The 21,117-nt window shown below is 44.5% G+C and overlaps 1 protein-coding gene across 1 annotated transcript in view; it reads left to right on the forward strand.

Annotated features, from left to right (window-relative positions):
- Positions 1-21,117, forward strand: part of MGAT5B (alpha-1,6-mannosylglycoprotein 6-beta-N-acetylglucosaminyltransferase B) — a 174,201-nt gene that overhangs the window by 96,003 nt on the left and 57,081 nt on the right. The window contains exons 5-8 of the mRNA XM_079965995.1: positions 10,301-10,374; positions 14,844-15,014; positions 16,652-16,816; positions 17,648-17,817. Coding sequence (XP_079822121.1) covers positions 10,301-10,374; positions 14,844-15,014; positions 16,652-16,816; positions 17,648-17,817 — 580 coding nt within the window. The remainder of the gene's footprint in view (positions 1-10,300; positions 10,375-14,843; positions 15,015-16,651; positions 16,817-17,647; positions 17,818-21,117) is intronic.

Raw genomic sequence — 21,117 nt, forward strand, 5'->3', positions numbered from 1 at the left:
GCCCTCCAGATGTTTTGGGACTACAACTCCCATCATCCTTGACTGGTCCTGTTAGCTAGGGGTGATGGGAGTTGTAGTCACAAAACATCTGGAGGGCTGAGTTTGCCTGTGTCTGATTGATGAGAAGACCCACAAGGACTAGAAGAAGCCCAAGGACTGGAAATGCAGATAAAGAGTTTATCTAGAACAAAGGGGCAGGGAACTGATCTAGAGAAGAGTACTTAGAGAAAATCCCACTCCTACTATAAGGAGTAAAGGCAAAGGTATGTGGAGTGCAAATGGAGTAGTGTGTGGAGATACCTGCTGGAGGATTCTGAGTTATGCCAATGCATGCTAATGTTTCTCCTGCCTGGTGTATTTAGGCATGCAGCGTCCTTTATTACGGCAGCCCTACTGTCCAACCAGTAAGCTGTGGCTCTTTGCACAATGCAATTGCATGTCAATGAAAGAAGCCAAAACGAAATCAAGCCCAACGGGAAAGTACAAAACAACAAGTTGAGATGAACAAAATGCGAACAAATGCAGAGCTTGAAGTTATGCAAACACTTAATCCAGAATATACATTGTATAACTACACAGATTAAAAGCAGCAACCTATAAGCCACTCCAAAATAAATCCGCACAATAATCGGCTACATACCTGCCAGGTGGGGGATTATCAAGAGGACAAGAAGGATGGTTCCACTCAGCCATCTGGCAGCAAAATGAATAATTGCTCAACACTGGAAAGTCTGCCCTTCTCCAGGCACAGAAAATGGGGTGAAAGACCACCTGTAACTAGCAGCCCATGGGAAACTTCTACTCTGTGAACTAGATAAAAAGCCAAGCTTCCCAGGGATTTGGAGTGTATTTTTGGAACTCTTGCACAACTGGAAAAAGTGGGAGGCATGTTGCAGTGATGGAAACTTCCATAACTTAATAGATCTTAATCTGTGACAAGAGCAGACACTCATTTATCCCAACCCTTATCTCCTTATCTGAGCATGCAATCATGAGCACCATATAACATGCTAACTCACTGAATGTCAGAGATGAAAATGCTGTAGCTGGGGGGGGGGTGGAGAGAGAGGAATAAGATTGGAGGAAGGGAAGCTGGGAGAGGGGAGGGCAAGTCGGGGACTGTACAGTGGTACCTCGGGTTAAGTACTTAATTCGTTCCGGAGGTCCGTTCTTAACCTGAAACTGTTCTTAACCTGAAGCACCACTTTAGCTAATGGGGCCTCCTGCTGCTGCCTCACCACCCAAGCACGATTTCTGTTCTCATCCTGAAGCAAAGTTCTTAACCTGAAGCACTATTTCTGGGTTAGCGGAGTCTGTAACCTGAAGCGTATGTAACCTGAGGTACCACTGTACTGTTCTATTGCAATAATGTGAAAACCCCAATGAACTATGGATAACAAATGCAATTCTTTCTCTCCTTCTCTCTCTCTCTCTGCACCCCCCCCCCCAGCATATAAAACAAACAACCACTGGTGGCCTTCTCAGGGTAATCAGTATGAGTAACTTCCTTCATAACACGTATTTATGCATAACTGATAACCATATGCATTTGACTGTTTTAGTCTTCCTCAGCGGTCTATCGTAATTTTAATAGTACCAATAACTCTTCCGTAACCCCTGGGGTACATATAAGTGTAAACCAAACCTTTCAGTCATGCTCCTTGTTAGCCTTTAGGTGAATTTTTGTTTGTGGTGCTGTCTTTTTTGCAGAGGAAATTGGCATGTGGGCATATAAATAAGCCTCTTAATGTGTGGTCTACTTTGCCCTGGTAAAGAATACTATACAGTATTCAGTATTAAGTGGAGACACCACTGACTGCTTAGTGATCCACGGTATTTGGCAAATTGGCCTAAAAAGCATGATGACATTTCTTTCAAAACAAATGTGCAGAATGTGATTTGGGACTAAAGATAGATACCTTTATCCTTGGGACATCACAGGAAGCCAGCTGTGCAGATTGCACAGGCTGGCCTCATCCACTGCTGTTCTCAATCAGCTGTATGGATGTGAAACATGACATATGTCTGTACCATAGGGATCAGAGGCAGCCCAGTAGATTCAGGGCAACTTGCACATGACCTCAGAATCTTTTCCTTTCATCCTCAGCCTGCTTCTAACATCCTTTATTCCGATATGTCTGAAATTGAGAACAGAAATGGACAAAGCCATTTGGCTCCACCCTGGAAAAAGTTGGGCAGGACTGAAGTTGAAATTCTGCCCATCAAATCTGAAATTTCTGTGAGCAGGGCTCCTTCTAGAATGGGAGCTTTGTACACACTTTAAAGGACATTTGAAACATATTCTTTCCCTTCAAATAATTCTTGTCACTATGTGTGTGTGTGTGTGTTTTAAGGTTTTTTGTGTCCCAAAGCAAACAGATAAGCAGAGAGAGGTACATATATTGTCTCCACTTTCAATTATGCTAGGCAATAGAATGAAAGAACAATACCCACCATCCCTCTCTCCCGTCACCATCCATCTGCAAGATGTCTATGACAAAAGTGTCTCTCACCAAACAGAAACCATCTTGTCATTGTAGTTAAGCCCTCACAGAGTTATGGTTCCCCAAAACTCTATGACTTAATCTACAGTGCCCAGAGTTCTTTGAGGGGGGCTACATGTGCTTCAAATGTGCTTTAAAGGTACAGTATGCATGCAGCCTCAAAAGGTTTGTCAGTCTCTGATTGATTGCCCTTGATATATGCTACGTCCGGCAAAAGGTTCCTTCACAGAGGAAGAGGCATTGTCTGGTTCTGCTCTGATCCTAACAGGAAGCTAGGGAGCATAACATGGACAGAAAAGGGTTAAACATCCCCTGCCCATCATCTAAACAGTTTAGCTGATCATGTGTCAAAATTTACATGGCCCAGTCCTCTGCTTGAAAGTCTGTCAAAGTGAGGCTTTATAGTTATTTGTTTGTGGTGTTTCAGGGATGCCAGCTTCTCCAGCTTATTGTGATGTCCGGACATCACGTACACGACATTGTGAGGAGCCAGGGGTGGAGCCAAACACTCTCTGAAAATTGAGGGTGCCCGGCTCCCTCAAAAATTACATTGGGAAAACTGCCTTGGCCCCTAAGAGTCAGCACCTATGTGGTGTTTGTGCCTCAGCATTTAACCAAGAAAAAAGCAGTAGAAAGTCCCTTCCCACAGGCTCACATTCTGAGAAGACATGGAACATGAGGAAAAAGGAATGGGAGGAAGGAGGGGAAAGCAAGCTCCAGCAGAAGTCCTGCCCAGTTCAGTCCTGTTTAAAGAAGGGAAAACAGGGGCCTCAAAATTGCCCATCAACAGTTAATACTTTTGGTAGCACATAGGTCACCTGGCCACAGTCTCCCCCATTATGGCGAGATGTATGGTGTTTCCCTTTAAATTATAGCAATTATTTCTAAATTTTCACGAAGACATATAAAGTCAGCATATGCAAACCTCTATCCCTTTTGTCTACCTTTCTTGGTGGTGTGTTTCCTCTTTTCTGGCAATGCCGAAATGACCAGCCTAAAATGGGTCATTGGGCTTCACGCACATTTGTAGGCAGTGTTTTGAGACTTGGTATCTTCATTACATTTGTAGGTAATTGTTTGAGACCTGGGATTTGTTGTGTTTTCCAAATGCACAAGCAAAGTGCACCTGACCATTCCTGCTGCGGAAAGCAAGCACCCTCAGATACCGTGTTTGTCACATGCAGGGCTGGGAGGGTTAGGTTTCTGCCCATGTCCCTGTCTTGGTAGCATTCTCTCTAGCGGCTTTCTCTAAAAGTGCTCCCGGCCATTTATTTCCCCTCATACATCATAAGATAAACAACCGATGGCATCGTTCCACTGCTGCCCCTCTCCTGCACTACAAGAAGTGAGCTGTACCTCTCCTCATCTTTCTTCCTACCACATCGTTAAAAACAGGTGAAACTGATTCATTGGGATTTGCAGATTCAGTTCTCTTAGGCAGCTTAGGGAAGGAGTTGGGGAGGGTGTGGGGAGAGAGAAGAACTCTTTAATGCTGGCCTCACATGACTCTTCGGGAAAGGAAGAGTTAATGTCTGCAAAGCACTTGGTGAGCTGAGCACACCATACATCATTAGCAGGAAAGCTAACAGTCAGAGAACTGCAACTCTGGTACCTAAGTCAGCAGCAGTAGCAGCACACTGCAGGGAAGAAATGTGTTCCTATGGCAGCGCACATCCATTGTGGGGGCGCTTGTCTGCACTTCCCACTTCAACACCCCTTCTTGGCGTGTGACACAACTAACACCCACCCTCTTTTCCAGTGGGTTAATGTGCTAAGAAGGGGATTACTGAGGAAATCATTTTAATCATGCAACAATGATGTGTTTGTTTCCTACTAATCCACCAAAGAAAATAATCCCCAACAGACACCATTAAAAATGCTTGCCTTGAATCCCACAAGGACCTGTAAACCTCTCCTTTGAAAGCTTGATTTATCCACCTTTTTGTGTTTGTTTCCCATCTTCCCCATTGCTCACAACTCTCCGCTTTCTCCTGCTGCAGGATGGGTTTTGAAGCTAACTTTAATGATGCTATGATTTTACTTAGGGGCAAAGATTCCCATAGAGTCTGCCATTCTTGTTTGCCATGCCTTGCTTTTTAAAAATTAAATAAGTTGGAAGCTGACACGGAATTGGGCAATTGTCGTAGAATGGCTACAGAGCTCCGTTATTAGCCTATGGGTTGTCAAGCCAGAGGACTAGCAATAGTCACAAGCTGGGCCTTACACCAGAGCTTCATTTGCACACGCACACACACATGAAACTAGCACTGGAGGCAAGTTAAAAATGGGTGCTCACTTTTTAAACATTTACACTACTAAAATTCAAAGTTCTTTAAGTGGTCTCTGTGAAGTCCCATAGCATGGCCACCCTGACTGCCGCCTGAGAGACATCATTGAAAATGTCTCTTCCTTTCTTGGTCCTTTAGGGGCGTTGCCATTTCCTCTCCCCTTAGTTTTGTCCAGTGCCTAGTTTAGCATTAAAGGTAAACGGGCCCCTGACCATTAGGTCCAGTCGTGGCCGACTCTGGGGTTGCAGTACTCATCTTGCTTTACTGGCCAAGGGAGCCGGTGTATAGCTTCCGGGTCATGTGGCCAGCATGACTAAGCCGCTTCTGGTGAACCAGAGCAGCACACGGAAATGCCATTTACCTTCCTGCCGGAGCACTACCTATTTATCTAGTTGCACTGGTGTGTTTTCGAACTGCTAGGTTGGCAGGAGCAGGGACCGAGCAACGGGAGCTCACCCCGTCGCGGGGATTCGAACTGCCGACCTTCTGATTGGCAAGTCCTAGGCTCTGTGGTTTAACCCACAGCACCACCCATGTCCCTTAGTATAGTATTAGGTTTTCTCTATTAACAATGTGTCTTACCTTCATTTACGTCAGCAGTAGGGAGCTGGTGCCCCCCCCCCAGATGTTGGACTGCAGCTCCTCTCAGCCCGTGTCAGAACAGCCAACCATCAGGAATGCTGGGAGTTGTCCTCCAACAACATCTGTCCGGAAGCACCAGGTTCTCCATTCCTGTTCAACTTCTTGGACAGTCACTTGGTTGATTTCTGTTCAGCCTACAAATGAAACCTTCCGTACCTTTAAAAAAATGTATTCATGGTCTTAGACTCAGTAATATACTGCCTGGAATTCCAGCTGAGTCACTTTCTTCTTATATAGATATACTAGCAATTCTGATTGCATTTACTGAATGCAAGAAATATTTTGGGGTGGGGTGTTAAAAAGAAAATCTGGTGTTTTTAATGATTAAACGGTTCAACTTGCAGTGCTTTGAATGTTTTACAAATACTGTCTGATGATGCACTTGTAGCTCACACTGTTACCCCCAGGACTCCTTCTTTTGAAAGTTTTTTGTAAGTGGGTGCAACTTTTGCTCTGAGGCTGGCTGCCTCACCTTCTTACCGATATCTTTGGACTGTAGGGCGGCCGCTTGTTTTAAGCTGTGCCCCCCCCCCCCCGCTAGTCCTCTCAGTTGCTTTGTAGCCACTTCTGATGCTCTGTGTGTCATATCAAAGGCATGCTCAAGGACTAAACCAATCTCTCATGCAAACCTGGATCTCTGCCTGCCTGATCTCATGCCACACACTATGCAGTTTTTAGTGATTCACTCAGCTCCCCAAATGCACAAGTTTGTGCCAACAGCTTGAAAGCAATCACTATTTCATCCACTATCCGTGCTTTCTCTTTCATTCCGAGTTCTAATAAAGAATCTGCACCTTTCATGCTTAATATTTCTTCTGAGTGTGCTTCAGATTCAATATTTCAAATCCAGACATGGCCATTTATTATTTGCATTGTCATCAAACTGAAAAGTATTAAATACCTCTCTTGCTTATTCACCTGCCTTATGAATAAATAGTGTTGGATAAAATCTCTCACCTATTTCAATTGACCCACTTGCAATGCAGTGCTGTACAACTCAAATCCTTGTCTGCATCTTCTTGAGTCGTCACAGCATTTCCTTCCCACAGCATAATTCTTAGAGATTTTCTCTTGTCCATTTTTTTTGCGGGGGGCATTCTGTTTTACCATGTTTAAACAAGGCCTAAGTTCATGAAAGGATAATTTCTCATTTGCCATTGTCTCCATCTTCCTTCTATCCCCTATTGCAGGGATGGGTGACCTGTAGCCCTCCAGTTCTTGTTGACTCCAACTCCCTTTATCCCAAGCCAGCAATAGTCACCAGTGGTCAAGGAAGATGGCAGCTGAAGTTCAACAACATTCAGAGGGCCACAGGTCCTCCACCCTCAGCTCGACTGCCTGCCCTATGTAGGCTCCTCAGGGCAGGGACCTGTCTTTTAGTTGTAAAGTGCCGGGCACATTAAGGGTGCTATATAAACAGATCTGGCCCAAAACAGTTTGGCCCCTGAGGTGAAGCACAAAATTCCCTGTTTCCGGCCAGGGAAGAAGGGGTGAGTGTCGATCTACATTGGGAATAAAGGGGAACTAAAGATCTACACTGGGAACAAAGGTGGTAGGCGACCAGCAAAACCTTCTCTTCACCAAAAGGCTGCTGTAAATGTGTTTTGGCTGCCAAGGAGGCGGCAAATCCAGCCTCCAAGGAGTGTGCTGCAGCTGTTGCTGCCATTGCAGTGGCGATGGCAGCAGGCAATGCATTTTTTGGAGGCCAGATCTGCTGCCCCTGTGGATTCTGCCTCCCAAGGCAGTTGCCTTACCTTGCCTTATCGGTGGGTCAGCCCTGTAGATAAAATAAAAATGTTTTACCTCCTCCTGATACTGTGTAATATTTGCTGCTGAACATTCTGTAGGATGATGCAATAGGAAGCTGAAGTGTGGACAACACCCATGTTGAAAATGAAGCTTTTGCCTTCCTGGATCAAAGACTAAATCTTTTGAAATTGCAAATGGATTTCATTATGATGATTAATGTGGCAGATACAAGAGCATTTTATGACCGGTTGTCTCACTGTGCTCTCCTGCTGTGACCCTAAAGTATTAAATATTGACTCTCTTGCTCATCTTTCTTTGTCCAGCTGTGGCTCAATGTGCCAAATGGCTTTTTCTGCCACCTCTCTCCCTGACACCCAAAGAGGTCCAAGGGAGTCAATAAAATATTGCCTGTTCCTGTTCTAATATCAATGTTTAATGTTTGTCTTTAATCTGCAGCTATGGTTCCTAATGAAGAATTGGGGTACCAAAGGACTTTGTTTAACTTTAAGGGCATGAATAATTGCCTAGGCTTCTGCAATTTGTTCTTGAAAACAAATGGAGCATGTTATAAATAGTTTATAGCACCCTCACTGGCCAGCTCCTTTTAGCTTTCCCCATGTATGAATAATGGATTATTATCCCAAACTGGGCTTGGCCAGTGCTACAGATTAAGTGCCTAGGCAGTAGCAGCTACCTTTTTTAAAAACTCCAGGCCATCTGGCACCAGGGGTCAGCATCGTTGCACAACTGTTAAAGCCCAACCCTAACTCAGGGTTCCTCTGCCAACCCCTGGAGCCTCCTGGTTCTGCTGTTCCTTCCTTTGTTGTTGCTGCCTGTACACTTGGTCCATTCACTGGTCTGTACACCACCGATACAATGGTCTCTAGAACGTTGTTCACTGGGGAATGGATACCCCTGTCCCACAGGGATGTTGTGGATATACAGCCTGAAGATGAATAATGGCCTTCTGGTTCCTGGGGGTTAAAACACGAGTAAGCAAGTTTTTACTCGAACTGTTGGGCATGGTGTTTGGGTGTTTATTTCAAAGACAGAACTCCATGCTTTACTTCTGAGTTTCTCTGAAAGGCCTTTGTGCCTGTAGGTGTTGCTATTGTTTGTCTCATTAGATGGTTCTGCACTTGACTGATTGCCTGCACAATTTTCTGCCGCAATTTGAAAATGTCTGTATTTTGAAGGGCTTTCATGTGCTCCTTTAGAGTCACGCACATGCGTCATTAGGCACAATTGGGGGGGGGCATTGACTGGAGGCAAAATGCTGGCCAACCATTAGCATGCGCTGTAATCTGAGAAGAAATGTAAGACCATACAATAGAGCCACGCCAAGAAACACTTTTTTTTTACTTCCATTTTGCTTTCATTATCATAGGAAATTGAAGTGTAGCATATATATGTTTTGGTTTTTCCCAACTGCCCCCTTCCAATGTCATCATTCCTTGGTTAGGTTATGAACAACATATAAAAACATAATAAAACACCAAACATTAATAGTAACGATCTGATCCAATATAAAAGCCGCAATAACTAAAATAGACAACTTATATCAAACAAAGCAACATTCAACAATACATCAGTATCTAATAGTAAACAGTAAAATTAAACATCAACAAATAATAATTAAACAGTTTACACTTATCAACCACAATAAAGAATTACCAATCTACAATCAATAAAAATAACAGCAAATAACAATGCATAAAATACCACAAAACATAAAAAACCATGTAAAAGGATCAAATTGAGAAACAGACACACAACTTATAAAACTATTTTTAAAAAATATCCCTGAACTTCCCTTCCCAACTGCTGAGTTGTTGTTGTTGTTGTTGCAATATATACGAGAGGGCTAAATGAGGCTCATCAATATGGGAACATAGCCCTTCTAGGAAACGGAAAACTCTGAACCTAAACACCTGCTGCCTTGCGGCTATAATCGTTTGTAAGAATGGCTTTGGGAGTAAACCTTGAGGAAAAATCTGTACCTACTGTCTTGTGGGACATGTTTGGGAGAAGAAAAGGCTAAGGAGTAAACCCTATGCAAATCCGGAGTGGAGTCCCTAAAATGGTTGGGTGGTGCCTTGTATGCCTCCTTCCAGCAACTCCTGCAGCCAAGCTGGTACCCAATGTATTGCTCTGCTTTCCTTTGGAGCCCATCCGTGAGGCTGAGGCAGGAGGTCTGGTTGTGTGAGCGGCTCAGGACCTTCATGCACACTGTTCAGGCTTGCACTCCGGAGAGGTTACTTGAGTGCTGCTAATGCAGCAAAAACAATGCAGGAGTCAGCAGTTATAAGTTACTGGTCTCTGCAGCCATAACATGCCCTGTGATTCTCCAGCAGTTTGGCTTGAGACAGGCAGATGACAACAATATGAGTTTTTTGTGATGATATATTGCAATTCTGTGGCATTTTGATGGACCGTGATATATTTTGATGCTTAATGTGTCATTTTCTTTCGTGGTTCTTGGTCATTTTAGTTATGTACATTGTTTAGTGATATTTATTTAACTGTGTTACTTAAAATGTGGAATTATTAGTATTAGTAATCATTGTTCGGTTTTGAATGAGGAATTCATATTGTCTTTCCTATATTGATTGCTTTTTGTAAACTGCTTAGAGACTTCTGTTGAAATAGGAAGTGGCATATAAATTAGCAATTTAATAAAAAGGTGTCTCATTGCTAACCATGCACAACGTTAACCCTAACATCAAAGCTAATGATAAATACTGTAGAAAAAAATGCCATGAGAAATAGTCTTGACTTTCTGCATGTGCCAGCATTTAAGCAGTCAGTCTAAAGGTGAGTTCCTGATTTGCTAGAATAGGAGGCTGTTCGCACATAATGTTGTTTAGGGAAGGTTGGGATTGCCAATCCTTGGATTCTGGTGCCTGGATAGGATCTAAGATGGGGTGTTTTGTGGGACAGAGGGAGGAGAGACAGGACCCAGGTTCATGGAACTGGAGCCCAGATTGAATAATGTGAGCACTACACTATTCCTTCAAAACAGAAAAGAAAAGATAGCTGGTATTCTTAGCAAGCTCCCCTTGGTACCAGAATCTGAGCTCCGAACTAACCACTCCCATGTGTGTTTGTACTCAACAGCGATAGAAGGCAGACGGGACCAGTGTGAGGTACCCAGGGATCCCAAGTACCCTGACTGCTCTGGGAAAGTGGAGGTGAGTAAAGTAGATTCAGATTTGTGCTCTGAACAGAAAAAAAGGTAGAAATGAAAGCAATGTGTCTATTTGGATGACAGTTAAAAGAAGATGGAATCTTTTTTGTTCACACACTGTTCCAGCAAGCACTGCAGCAGTAAAACCAAATTATTACGATGTGAGAAAACATCTTTTCAATGCATTTTTCTTTCCCCCCCAAATTAGAAAGGAATACAAGTGGGATATAAAAGGCATGGGTAGTGTTTCAGAGGGACACGGGTGGCACTGTGGGTTAAACCACAAAGCCTAGGACTTGCTGATCAGAAGGTCGGCGGTTCAAATCTTCGCAATGGGGTGAGCTCCCATTGTTCGGTCCCTGCTCCTGCCAACCTAGCAGTTTGAAAGCACATCAAAGTGCAAGTAGATAAATAGGTTCCACTCTGGCAGGAAGGTAAACAGCGCTTCTGTGTGCTGCTCTGGTTTGCCAGAAGCGGCTTAGTCATGCTGGCCACATGACCTGGAAGCTGTCTGCGGACAAACGCCAGCTCCCTTGGCCAATAAAGCGAGATGAGTACACAACCCCAGAGTCGTCCACGACTGGACCTAATGGTCAGGGGTCCCATTACCTTTACTTTACTTTTAGTGTTTCAGAGATCACCTGGGGAAATGAACAGCGATAGTTAAGTCAAGTTTTCCATGAGCTAGAGTTGGACCAGTGGGTGCCCTGCCCCACCAAGAATAAGAATTTGTTCCACCTCAGTAAAATTCAAGCACGCAAACACTGACTTCTTGGTTTAGTGATACAACAAAATTGTATCTTATTCCTTAGATGAGGGAGATTTCTTGTTGAGAACAAATCAGGAGCAGCTGGTGCCGCCTGCCCTCAAGTGATTCTGCTCCAAACTGACAACACCCACCTGACCTGTCCAGCTCTGCTGCCCAGTCAAGTACCCCGCTGGCTCAGGGTGGACTTTTCAAGATCCATGTCTCCCTTACTATGCTTAATCAGTCCTGAAGTCCCCCTTTAGCTACTGTATGGCTGTGAATGTGGTGCTCAGAGAGGGTAAGGGACAACTTAAGGCAGTTACTGTTTATTGCAACAAGAGACTGTACTCATTATAAGCAGGCAGAAGCTTGCAAACTTAAAAATAACTGTTCTTATTTAATGCTTGCTTTTTGGACACTAAGAAGCCATTGAAATAACTTCATTTCTCTGAAGCCTACCTGGAAATGTGGCAGCCCCACTTAGTGTGGAGGGCTGGATATGGCCCTGGAGGTCAACTCTGAACTTTAAGGGACGTGAGTGGTGCTGTGGTCTCAACCACTGAGCCTAGGACTTGCCGATCTGAAAATCGGTGGTTCGAATCCCCGCGACAGGGTGAGCTCCCGTTGTTCGGTCCCAGCTCCTGCCAACCTAGCAGTTCGAAAGCACATCAAAGTGCAAGTAGATAAAAAGGTACCGCTCTGGCGGGAAGGTAAACGGTCTTTCTGTGCACTGTTCTGGTTTTGCCAGAAGCGGCTTAGTCATGCTAGCCACATGACCCGGAAAAACTGTCTGCGGACAAAGGTGGGCTCCCTCGGCCAGTAAAGCGAGATGAGCGTCACAACCCCAGAGTCGTTCGTGACTGGACTTAACTGTCAGAGGTCCTTTACCATTACCTTTTTATTCCCCTAGATTTTATATATTGCTCCACCAACAGATAAGAGCAGAGGAAGATCAAGGCCCACCTAGTCTAGAATCCTCTTCTCATACAGGGATCTGATTGGTACTGGGAAGCCCACAAGCAGGACCTGATTGCAACAGTGCTCTTCCCAATTGAGATGGTGAGATTCAACTCCCATCATCCCTGACTATTGGCCATGGTGGCTGGGCTGATGGGAGTTGGAGTCCAGCAGCATCTGAAGGGCACCAGCTTGAGGAAGACCTCCCTATGGGGTAATTTATGCACTACAGCTGCAACCATAGCCCTAATGTGTCAATTAGTACTGTGCTGAACCTTCTCAGAGATTTCATGTTGGTCATTTGAAGGAGGAGGGTGAGGGCAAAATGAAGATACCCCCCCCCCAAAAAAAGGTAGGGTGGGTAGAATTTCATTAGTTTCAAGTGACCAGATTTTTTGAGGTGGATGAGTAGATTGTGCTTTTCTTACATGAAGTGGCCAGGGTGTGTCTCTTTTCAGATCAAACATTTTTGGAAAGCCCTAAATTCAGGGAAAGAAGACCTTGTTGAGCTTGACTCTAGTCTAGAGACATGAGAGGTGTTGTGGACTCTCCTTCTTTGGAGGCTTTTAAGCAGAGGTTGGATGGCCATCTGCCATGGATGCTTTAGCTGAGATTTCTGCATTGCAGGGGGTTGGACTAGATGACCCTTGGGGCCCCTTCCAACTCTACGATTCTATGAAATATTCACTGAGAGAGAGGGGGGGGATGCACACCTTCTTTGTGTGAAGTCTGAGCAACTAGGTTGCCCTTCCTTGCATGATTCATGGACTAATGTAGCATTTATATCTCTGTTAATTATTCATATGCAACAAAATGCAAAGGAAGCACCAATGGATTTATTGTCTTGCTTGTTTTTAATCTCAAGCGTTATCTCTGCCCTGGGGAACAAGCAAAGTGTTGTAACCGGATGCTGGTTTTGAGTACCACATTCTGCTTAGAGCAGCACATTGCCTTGACTTGAACACAACTCGGGCATTTGATTGGGCGGTGCAATTGTGTGCCGCTCTGTATCTGCACCGACCCGTTTAGCTTAACAGTAAGATTAACATGAAGTCATTCCCCCCACTGCACCCCTTCAGCTGTTATTTCAGCCTGCATGCCCCTCAACCAGCTACTTGACAAAACAAATTAACTGCCAGATTAACAAGACACAACCGTTGCATTACTCAGATTGTCCCAGCTACATAGCGGTCATTTTCTCCCATCCTCTTCCATGGCGGGGTTAAATTTTAAGTGTAATTTAATTGCTGGAGGCAGTAATTCGATCTCCTGTCTGGATGATTGGTGTGTTTTACATATCGGGAGTGGAGGGCTGTCTCCTGAGTGGCTTCGTTTGTGTAGTTAAGTTTGGAAGAGGCTGGCACCAGCAATTACGGAGGATGATAGATCTACATGGAGAACTGGAAGCCTGGGCTATTGCCTTGCATGCAAAATCACCTTGCGAAAGAACCTCGCTAAATTTATTTCTCTTTAGCACAGATATAAGCCTTTCTGAACCTGGTGGCCTCCAAAAGTTTTTGACTACAACCTCCATAGTGGAGTCATTTCCAGAATATCAGGAGGGAGGCTAGCTCTGCTTTTTTGGGGGAAAGAATACATGTGTTAGCTTCACTCTATGGGGCAAAACCACTGCAGATAAGGATCAGGCATTTTCTACACTTATCAGCCAGCTTGCTTTTGTTCTGGCAAATTTCATCTGAAGTGCTGTGATATTATTTATTTCCTCCACAACCTGTGCTGATCAGTGATAACAGACCTCAGTGATAAGCAAAATAAGCTTTGTGAGATCTAAGCTAACGGATAAAATGTAAGCTCCTTGGCAGGATCTCCTATCCATTTTTAGATAAAAGCTTTAGATGAGTTTTCTGGGTAATAAAAATTCTATTCTATTTAAAGAGGTGAACCGCCCTGATACCTCCAGGTATAGAGCAATATAATAATAATAATAATAATAATAATAATAATAATAATAATAATAATAATAATAATAATAATAATAATATAGTAAGTTTATTAAATCATTTTCTTAGGGCTGCTTTGCATGTCATTTTACTTATATACAGTATAAGGGGAAGAAAATGTGTGGTATACCATTGTGTATTAGCCTACACATACATGTATACAGCCTTGCTGTATTTTTTAATGATAGTATGCTCTACAAATAGATCAATAAATATACATATTTCAGATCTTTATCCTTTTCGGCAATGATTTTGTCCCTTAGATTGGTGCCACCAGAATCTTACCAGAATTTCCTATTCTTTACTTACTCAGAATTGTTTTCACAGTTTCTATTGAACAAAATTAGCTCCCACAACAGGAGGTTTTGTTTGTTTTGTATTTAATGTTCTCCTTTTGTATTTTTATGCCGTAAACCACCTGTGGTTTTTAATAAAAAAATTTTTAATAATCAAATAAAAAGTTCCGGAGCTGTTTTGTTGACTACACCTCCCTAGTCTGAAAGTCTGTCTTTTCACTGCATCCTTTTGATTTCTTTCCTTTAACAGGATTTCTGTCTGCCATATAAATACCTTTGTAACAACTTTTTCCAGTTAAGCCAATAATTTGCCAATACTCATGCATCATATCCCTTGATAAAGTCCAAAGAAACGAGCTCAGCCTCTAGAAATGTTAGCCTCTTCTCAGTGTAAATCCAAGCCTTAATCTGATGATCCCTTGATATCACTTGCTGCATTCAGAAGCTCCACTGTTGGTTACATCTTTGTGTAAAGGCTCAGCTAACCAATACCCCTCCCTTTGCCTTTCAGTGGATGAGAGCACGGTGGACGTCTGACCCCTGCTATGCATTCTTCGGTGTGGACGGCACAGAGTGCTCGTTCCTCATCTACCTCAGCGAAGTCGAGTGGTTTTGCCCCGTGCTGCCTTGGCGAAATCAGACAGCGGCTGCATCTTCCACCATGCCACCACCCAGAGCGCAGGTGAGGCTTGGAGGCCTTGAATCATGCCAGTCAAATTCTCACTTATTTGACAAAGGTTGTTTTTGTCGGAAACAGTTGGTTTCGATGCTCTCAGACAACAGGAATAGGCAACAGTGAGAGAAAAGATTAATGTCCCTGGCTGAGTGTGGGAAGGGCAAAAGAGAAAGATCATGCCCAGTGGTGGTTATGTCACAGACTATGTGGGGGCATGGTCTCGCACTCATGCTAGGGTGCTCCTGTCTGAGCTGAGGAGAAATAAGGAAAGCATGGGTAATGATCCCTCAGTCTGTTCTGTAACCTGGTACAACATTGCCTCTTTCCTCCCTGCCATACTGCCCCCAGTAAGGTGTTAGTGCTAGTGGGTGGGGTGTTCACATCCTTGAGTGGCAGCAGTAGTTTGTCCCAAGAGTCTCTTCCATCTGCCTGATGGGCAGGAAGTGGGGAGTGGGTATGGGGACAAGGCTGTGGTCAACTCTTCAAGCAACAAGTATACCTAGCAAAATGGTACCCCATGAAAACAGTGCATAAGCCCGTTCTATCCACCCTGGAAATTCTTCCATCACTTCCTTCCCCAACATGCACAGGGGAGAGGAAATTGAGTGGGGTATCTTGGAGAAGAGTTATGGGTGGGTGGGTGGGTGGGTGGGTGGGTGGGTGGGTGGAACTACGAATAGAAGCACTCTGCACTATAGCATTTAGTTGCACATCAAAACTGATTTACTTTAATCAGCAAATTAGCTGTCCCTATATCATAGTTGGGGACACGGGTGGCGCTGTGGGTAAAACCTCAGTGCCTAGGGCTTGCCGATCGCATGGTCGGCGGTTCGAATCCCCACGGCGGGGTGAGCTCCCGTCTTTCGGTCCCAGCTCCTGCCCACCTAGCAGTTCGAAAGCACCCTTAAGTGCAAGTAGATAAATAGGTACCGCTTTATAGCGGGAAGGTAAACAGCGTTTCCGTGTGCTGCGCTGGTGCTGGCTCGCCAGAGCAGCTTCGTCACGCTGGCCACGTGACCCAGAAGTGTCTCTGGACAGCGCTGGCCCCCGGCCTCTTAAGTGAGATGGGTGCACAACCCTAGAGTCAGACACGACTGCCCCATACGGGCAGGGGTACCTTTACCTTTTATATCATAGTTAATTTTCAAGATGGCACTGAACATATTGGCTGCCCCTTGGTGACTGAATTTGTTCGCTCCAATCATAAGGCATCTTCAGCCAGGGCCGTAACTAGGGGGGGGGTGAGGTGGGCCCCCACCAGGGCACAGGCGAGAGGGGGAGGTGCAAAATCAGCTAAAATATGTCCATAAATATATCTATAAATAAAAATATCGATTATTTCCCCATAAGAAAAGGTTTTAAATAGAGGGTGAATTGAATGGGTGGAGAGGGGGTTGTAGGAGAGGTGGAAAGAAGAACTAATTTGCCCGTGGGTAGGGGGCACAATCTGGAAGGTTCTGCCAGGGGCACAAGATCACCTAGCTACGGCTCTGTCTTCAGCCCTGTTCAAATGGAGAAGAGAAAGGAAACATACTTTGCCCATGTAACCTACATGCACCGTAGAATCTCCTTGCTCAGACAGCCATTACAAGGGTCACTCTGGACCTTGCACTAACAGGAAGAGTCTGTTGTTGTTTCCCTAGGCGTCTTTTCAGAGAGACCTCTCCTACCTCCTGGAGTTGATTGGCAGTGGCAAAGAGTCTTTGATCTTCATGAAGAAAAGGATTCGGCATTTGGCCACGCAGTGGCTGAGGGCTTCACATAAACTGGAGCAGAAGCTAGAAGACAAAAAGAGAGATCAGAAACAGGTACAAAATTTAATCTGCTACTTGTGAACCAACTTGTTATATGTGGGTATGGTGGACTCACAGCAAGACTGAGGGCTGTATCCAGCTGAAGCGTCCCATCAGTACAAAGACCATATAACACTGGTCCTGAGAGACCTGCATTGGCTCCCAGTACATTTCCGAGCACAATTCAAAGTGTTGGTGCTGACCTTTAAGGCCCTAAATGGCCTCGGTTCTGTATACCTGAAGGAGCATCTCCACCCCCATCATTCAGCCCGAACACTGAGGTCCAGCGCTGAGGGCCTTCTGGCAGTTCCCTCACTGTGAGAAGAGAGGTTACAGGGAACCAGGCAGAGGGCCTTCTCGGTAATGGTGCCTGCCCTGTGGAACGCCCTCCCATCAGATGTCAAGGACATAAGCAACTATCTTACTTTTAAAAGACATCTGAAGGCAGCCCTGTTTAGGGAAGTTTTTAATGTTTAATGCTGTATTGTGTTTTTAACATTCGGTTGGGAGCCTCCCAGAGTGGCTGGGGAAACCCAGCCAGATGGGTTGGGTATAAATAATAAATTATTATTATAAATTATTATACGGACTCCACTTCCACAATGGGACCTCCCTGCTCTTCCCCAAATCTGTTCTGGAGTGTTAGAGGAAACTTAGCTCAGATTGCAGGGGGAGGTGGGGAAAGTTTTGTTGCACAAGTGGACGTCCTTGTGTTGATGGGATGTGATAGTTGGATTCACCCTGAGAGTTTACCTTGCTATGTGCTCTGTATATTTGCTTCTCCCTTGTACACCCAGCACTGATATCATGCTCTCTCTCTCTTCCTCTCCCTCCCTCCTTCATTAGATTTTGATCCACATTGGCTTCTTGACAGAAGAATCAGGAGATGTTTTCAGCCCTCGCGTCTTAAAGGGAGGCCCCCTGGGGGAGATGGTCCAATGGGCAGATATTTTGGCAGTCCTTTTCATTCTGGGCCATAGCCTGAAAATCACAGTTTCTTTGAAGGAGCTCCAGAGGTGGGTTTGTGGATGAAATAGAAGCTGAACAGTGACATTTGTTTTGAAGCATGTCTTTGGCTCTTGCTCATTGTGATCACAATGCTTAGATTACAGCAGTGGGGAACCTCTGGCTTGGGGGCTGCATGTACTGTCCCCCAGCCATGCCCCTCACTGGCCATGCTTCAAACCCTCCTTGAGTGTTTATGTCTGACTAGACTGTCCCCTTGAGCTCTAATAATCCCCTTTGCTTGCCTGGATGGAGGAAAGAAATCTGTGGTGTAGAAACCAGCCTACTGTACATAGGTAAATTCACACTCCTTGCTCTGTCCCCTTTTGCCGTACTGACATGTGCCTCCCCTCCTGGAAGATTTCTCAGAAGGGAATGTGGTCCTCAAACTGGAAAAGTTGTCTCCATTTCTGGAATGTGGTCCTCAAACTGGAAAAATTGTCTCTGCTTATACCTAGGGTTGTGCCAAAATTCCACCCATTTCAATGTGGAGGTCAAAAGTCAAAAAGTCACAAGTTGTGGGGCCCTTGATGCAAAACAGACCCTAAGTCACTGAAAATGTTTGGCCTTTTCATGTTTGTTTTTGGTCTCTGGTTTTTCACAAACTGCTGCTGCTCCGCTTTACCCCTTAGTTGAGGAACCCTTTCTCCTTCATAGAATTATTCCATAATGGAAGTAAAAACGCAGCATTCCTGCTTAGCATGAGGAGGCAATGGTTCTTGGACTGACCTCATCAATGATCCTAGCCAATCAGAAACATGAGGACAAATGAAGCCTATTCAGGGCAATGCTTTCTTAATAGGCTGCCATGTTTTTCCCTTTCACAGTGATTCTCTCCTCCAGCAGCAGCAACCCCCCCCCCAAAAAAAAAATATAACTTGTTGCAATAGTGGGGCACTTCTCATCAGTGCTGAAGGTATGAGCGGATATTACCCTCCTCATTCCAACTCAGCCCTACTTACAGCTCAAACTGAGTTGCAGAAAGCAATTAGCCTAACTAGTGGGGATTGCAGCTGGTGGGGGTTAAGAACAAGAAAGCGCAAACAACATCACAGCAGGGATAGGCTGATTAGTATTTAACATCCGTTGATTCAGTCAGAATGGCATGCTCCCTTATCAGCCCTAGCTGTCGCAAAAATACAATTTTTAAAATGAGTGCTTAGCTTCCTGGTAAATGTTACAAGAAGCACAGTTGAATGTTGCAAGAGATGGCTCCCTGTCCCCCAACTAGAAGGCCTGGTATGACTAATACTGAGATGGAATTTCTCTGTGAAAATTTCTGAGACTTTCCTCTTTTTTCACATATGCACACACATCTGAAAAATAATGCCACTTTACACATTTTTCTGCTGAACATTCTCCACCATATTTTGAAGATAGGGGCCACGCTGCCAACACAGTTGCCGTCGCTGCCACCGCTTGTAGCTGCCATAGCAGAAAAGCCATAGAGAGAAAAGGAAAGAAGGGCTGTGCTACTACCACTGTTCATCAGGAGGGCAAACGTGGCCCCATGACCATGGGTGCCTGGGGCTGTTGGTGCCATGCGACGTGCATGGCCCTGGCACCAAAATTTGTGGGTGCCCAGTCCCTTCATGGGGAATTTTGTGTGTGCTTGGACACCCAGGGCTCCAGGGAGTTGGCACCTATGCTGTTCATGGTGAGCCCCAGCCCCCTAAACCCCTTGGAGCGTTTCTTCTCTCCTGGAGAAATTCAGTGAAATGAATTTTCACTGCCACCACTATGCCCCAATTTCTCTGACCACAGATAGAGTATTTCAAGTATTTGTACCCAGCTTTAGGTTCTGACTAGGGGGTGGTGAGGAAATGTGGTTCAGCTCACATTTGAAGGTGAACTTCCCTAATATGCACCGCCTGGCGCAACAAGCAAACCCTAGACATCCAAATTTGCACTGCTCTGAATTTTCAATGCAGTTCTCCGGAATAATAAAAATAATAATTTATTATTTGTACCCCGCCCATCTGGCTGGGTTTCCAAAAAGGAATATATTAGAGTAAACGGTGCATGAAAGAGCCATATATTTCTGAGAATAGCATACAAAAAATGCACTACATTAGGAGAAATTGTTTGCAAAACGTGTATATTAGGCAAAATTGTGTGTGAAAATGTGCACATTGGAAAAAAAATTCAGTAAATGGTGGATGAATTTTCATGTGGACTTCTTAAAAAAACAAAAACCCTTCAGAATGATGTAGAAATGTAGAAAACTGAATTTAAAACTAGAAAAAAAGAGAAACAGAAAAACCAAAATGGACAGACTCACCCACCCCTAATTCTGACATTGTTATGGTCACAGCCAGCAATGTGGAGCTGGGAATGGGGAAATACATAGTGTAATGATGTAAGAACACATGTTTGGTTGTTATGAGGGGGAAGAGGATTAAGGGACATAAAGGGCACAATTAAACCCCTGTGTCTATGCCAAGCTCATATTGGGGTTTCAGTTTAGCAAATGTGCAGTGGCTGCTTTTTCACACAGTTCAAGCCCTTTCTTACGCTCAGAACAGTAGGAGATTTGGCTTCTGCATTCCAGCACTGGTTTCTGATGTTTGTTGGGCACTCAGATCTCCTGCACCATCAGCTCTCTTTGTAACCAGTAGAGGATCCTCTTCCCATTCTCTAGCAATTTCCCCTTCCAATCACATGCCTAACAGACAGTACACTCTACTGCTGCAAGTGGTTTCCTACCAGCAGAGGATCTGAAAAAGCATAATTTCTTCTGCTCCTCTTTTAAGTTACTGCAGCATGCTCCTGTTTTGTAACACAGCACAAATCCATGAAGCGTCTCCTTTTGTAACATTTTAAAGGGCAGGGGAAGGGCCTTCGATTCAGTGAAACAAGCACATTTTTATTGCTTTGTAGCACTTTGTGGTGCATTCCCTGCAAATCATCTCAGCTTCTTGCTGTATATTGCAGCTACAGAACAGTTAGTAGGGTGGAGGGTAGCTGGTTATGGAGCTAACAAAGACTTTAGAAGAAGAGATTACTCAGAAAATCCTAGTAGCACTTAAGGCCGTTTATGTATTTAATTATTGTCACCAATGAACCTTGAGGCAGTGCTATAGGCAAATAAAGGAGCACTGTAGCTTCTGGAACTCTTTGCTCTGGGTATGGTGATTTGATCCTGTGTTGTTCTGTGGTTCCATGGTTGTTCCCCCCAAAACTGCATTCTTGGCTACCTGACCCATTTCCCTGTTCTCATTCTCAACATGAATTTGAGGAGATGAACTGTGCTACACTCAAAGCCTGTTTGGGGAGTTGGGATACAACAACATCTGGAGGGACACATCTGG

The sequence above is a fragment of the Podarcis cretensis genome (assembly GCF_951804945.1).
Source record: "Podarcis cretensis genome assembly, chromosome: 2".
Lineage (NCBI taxonomy): Eukaryota > Metazoa > Chordata > Lepidosauria > Squamata > Lacertidae > Podarcis > Podarcis cretensis.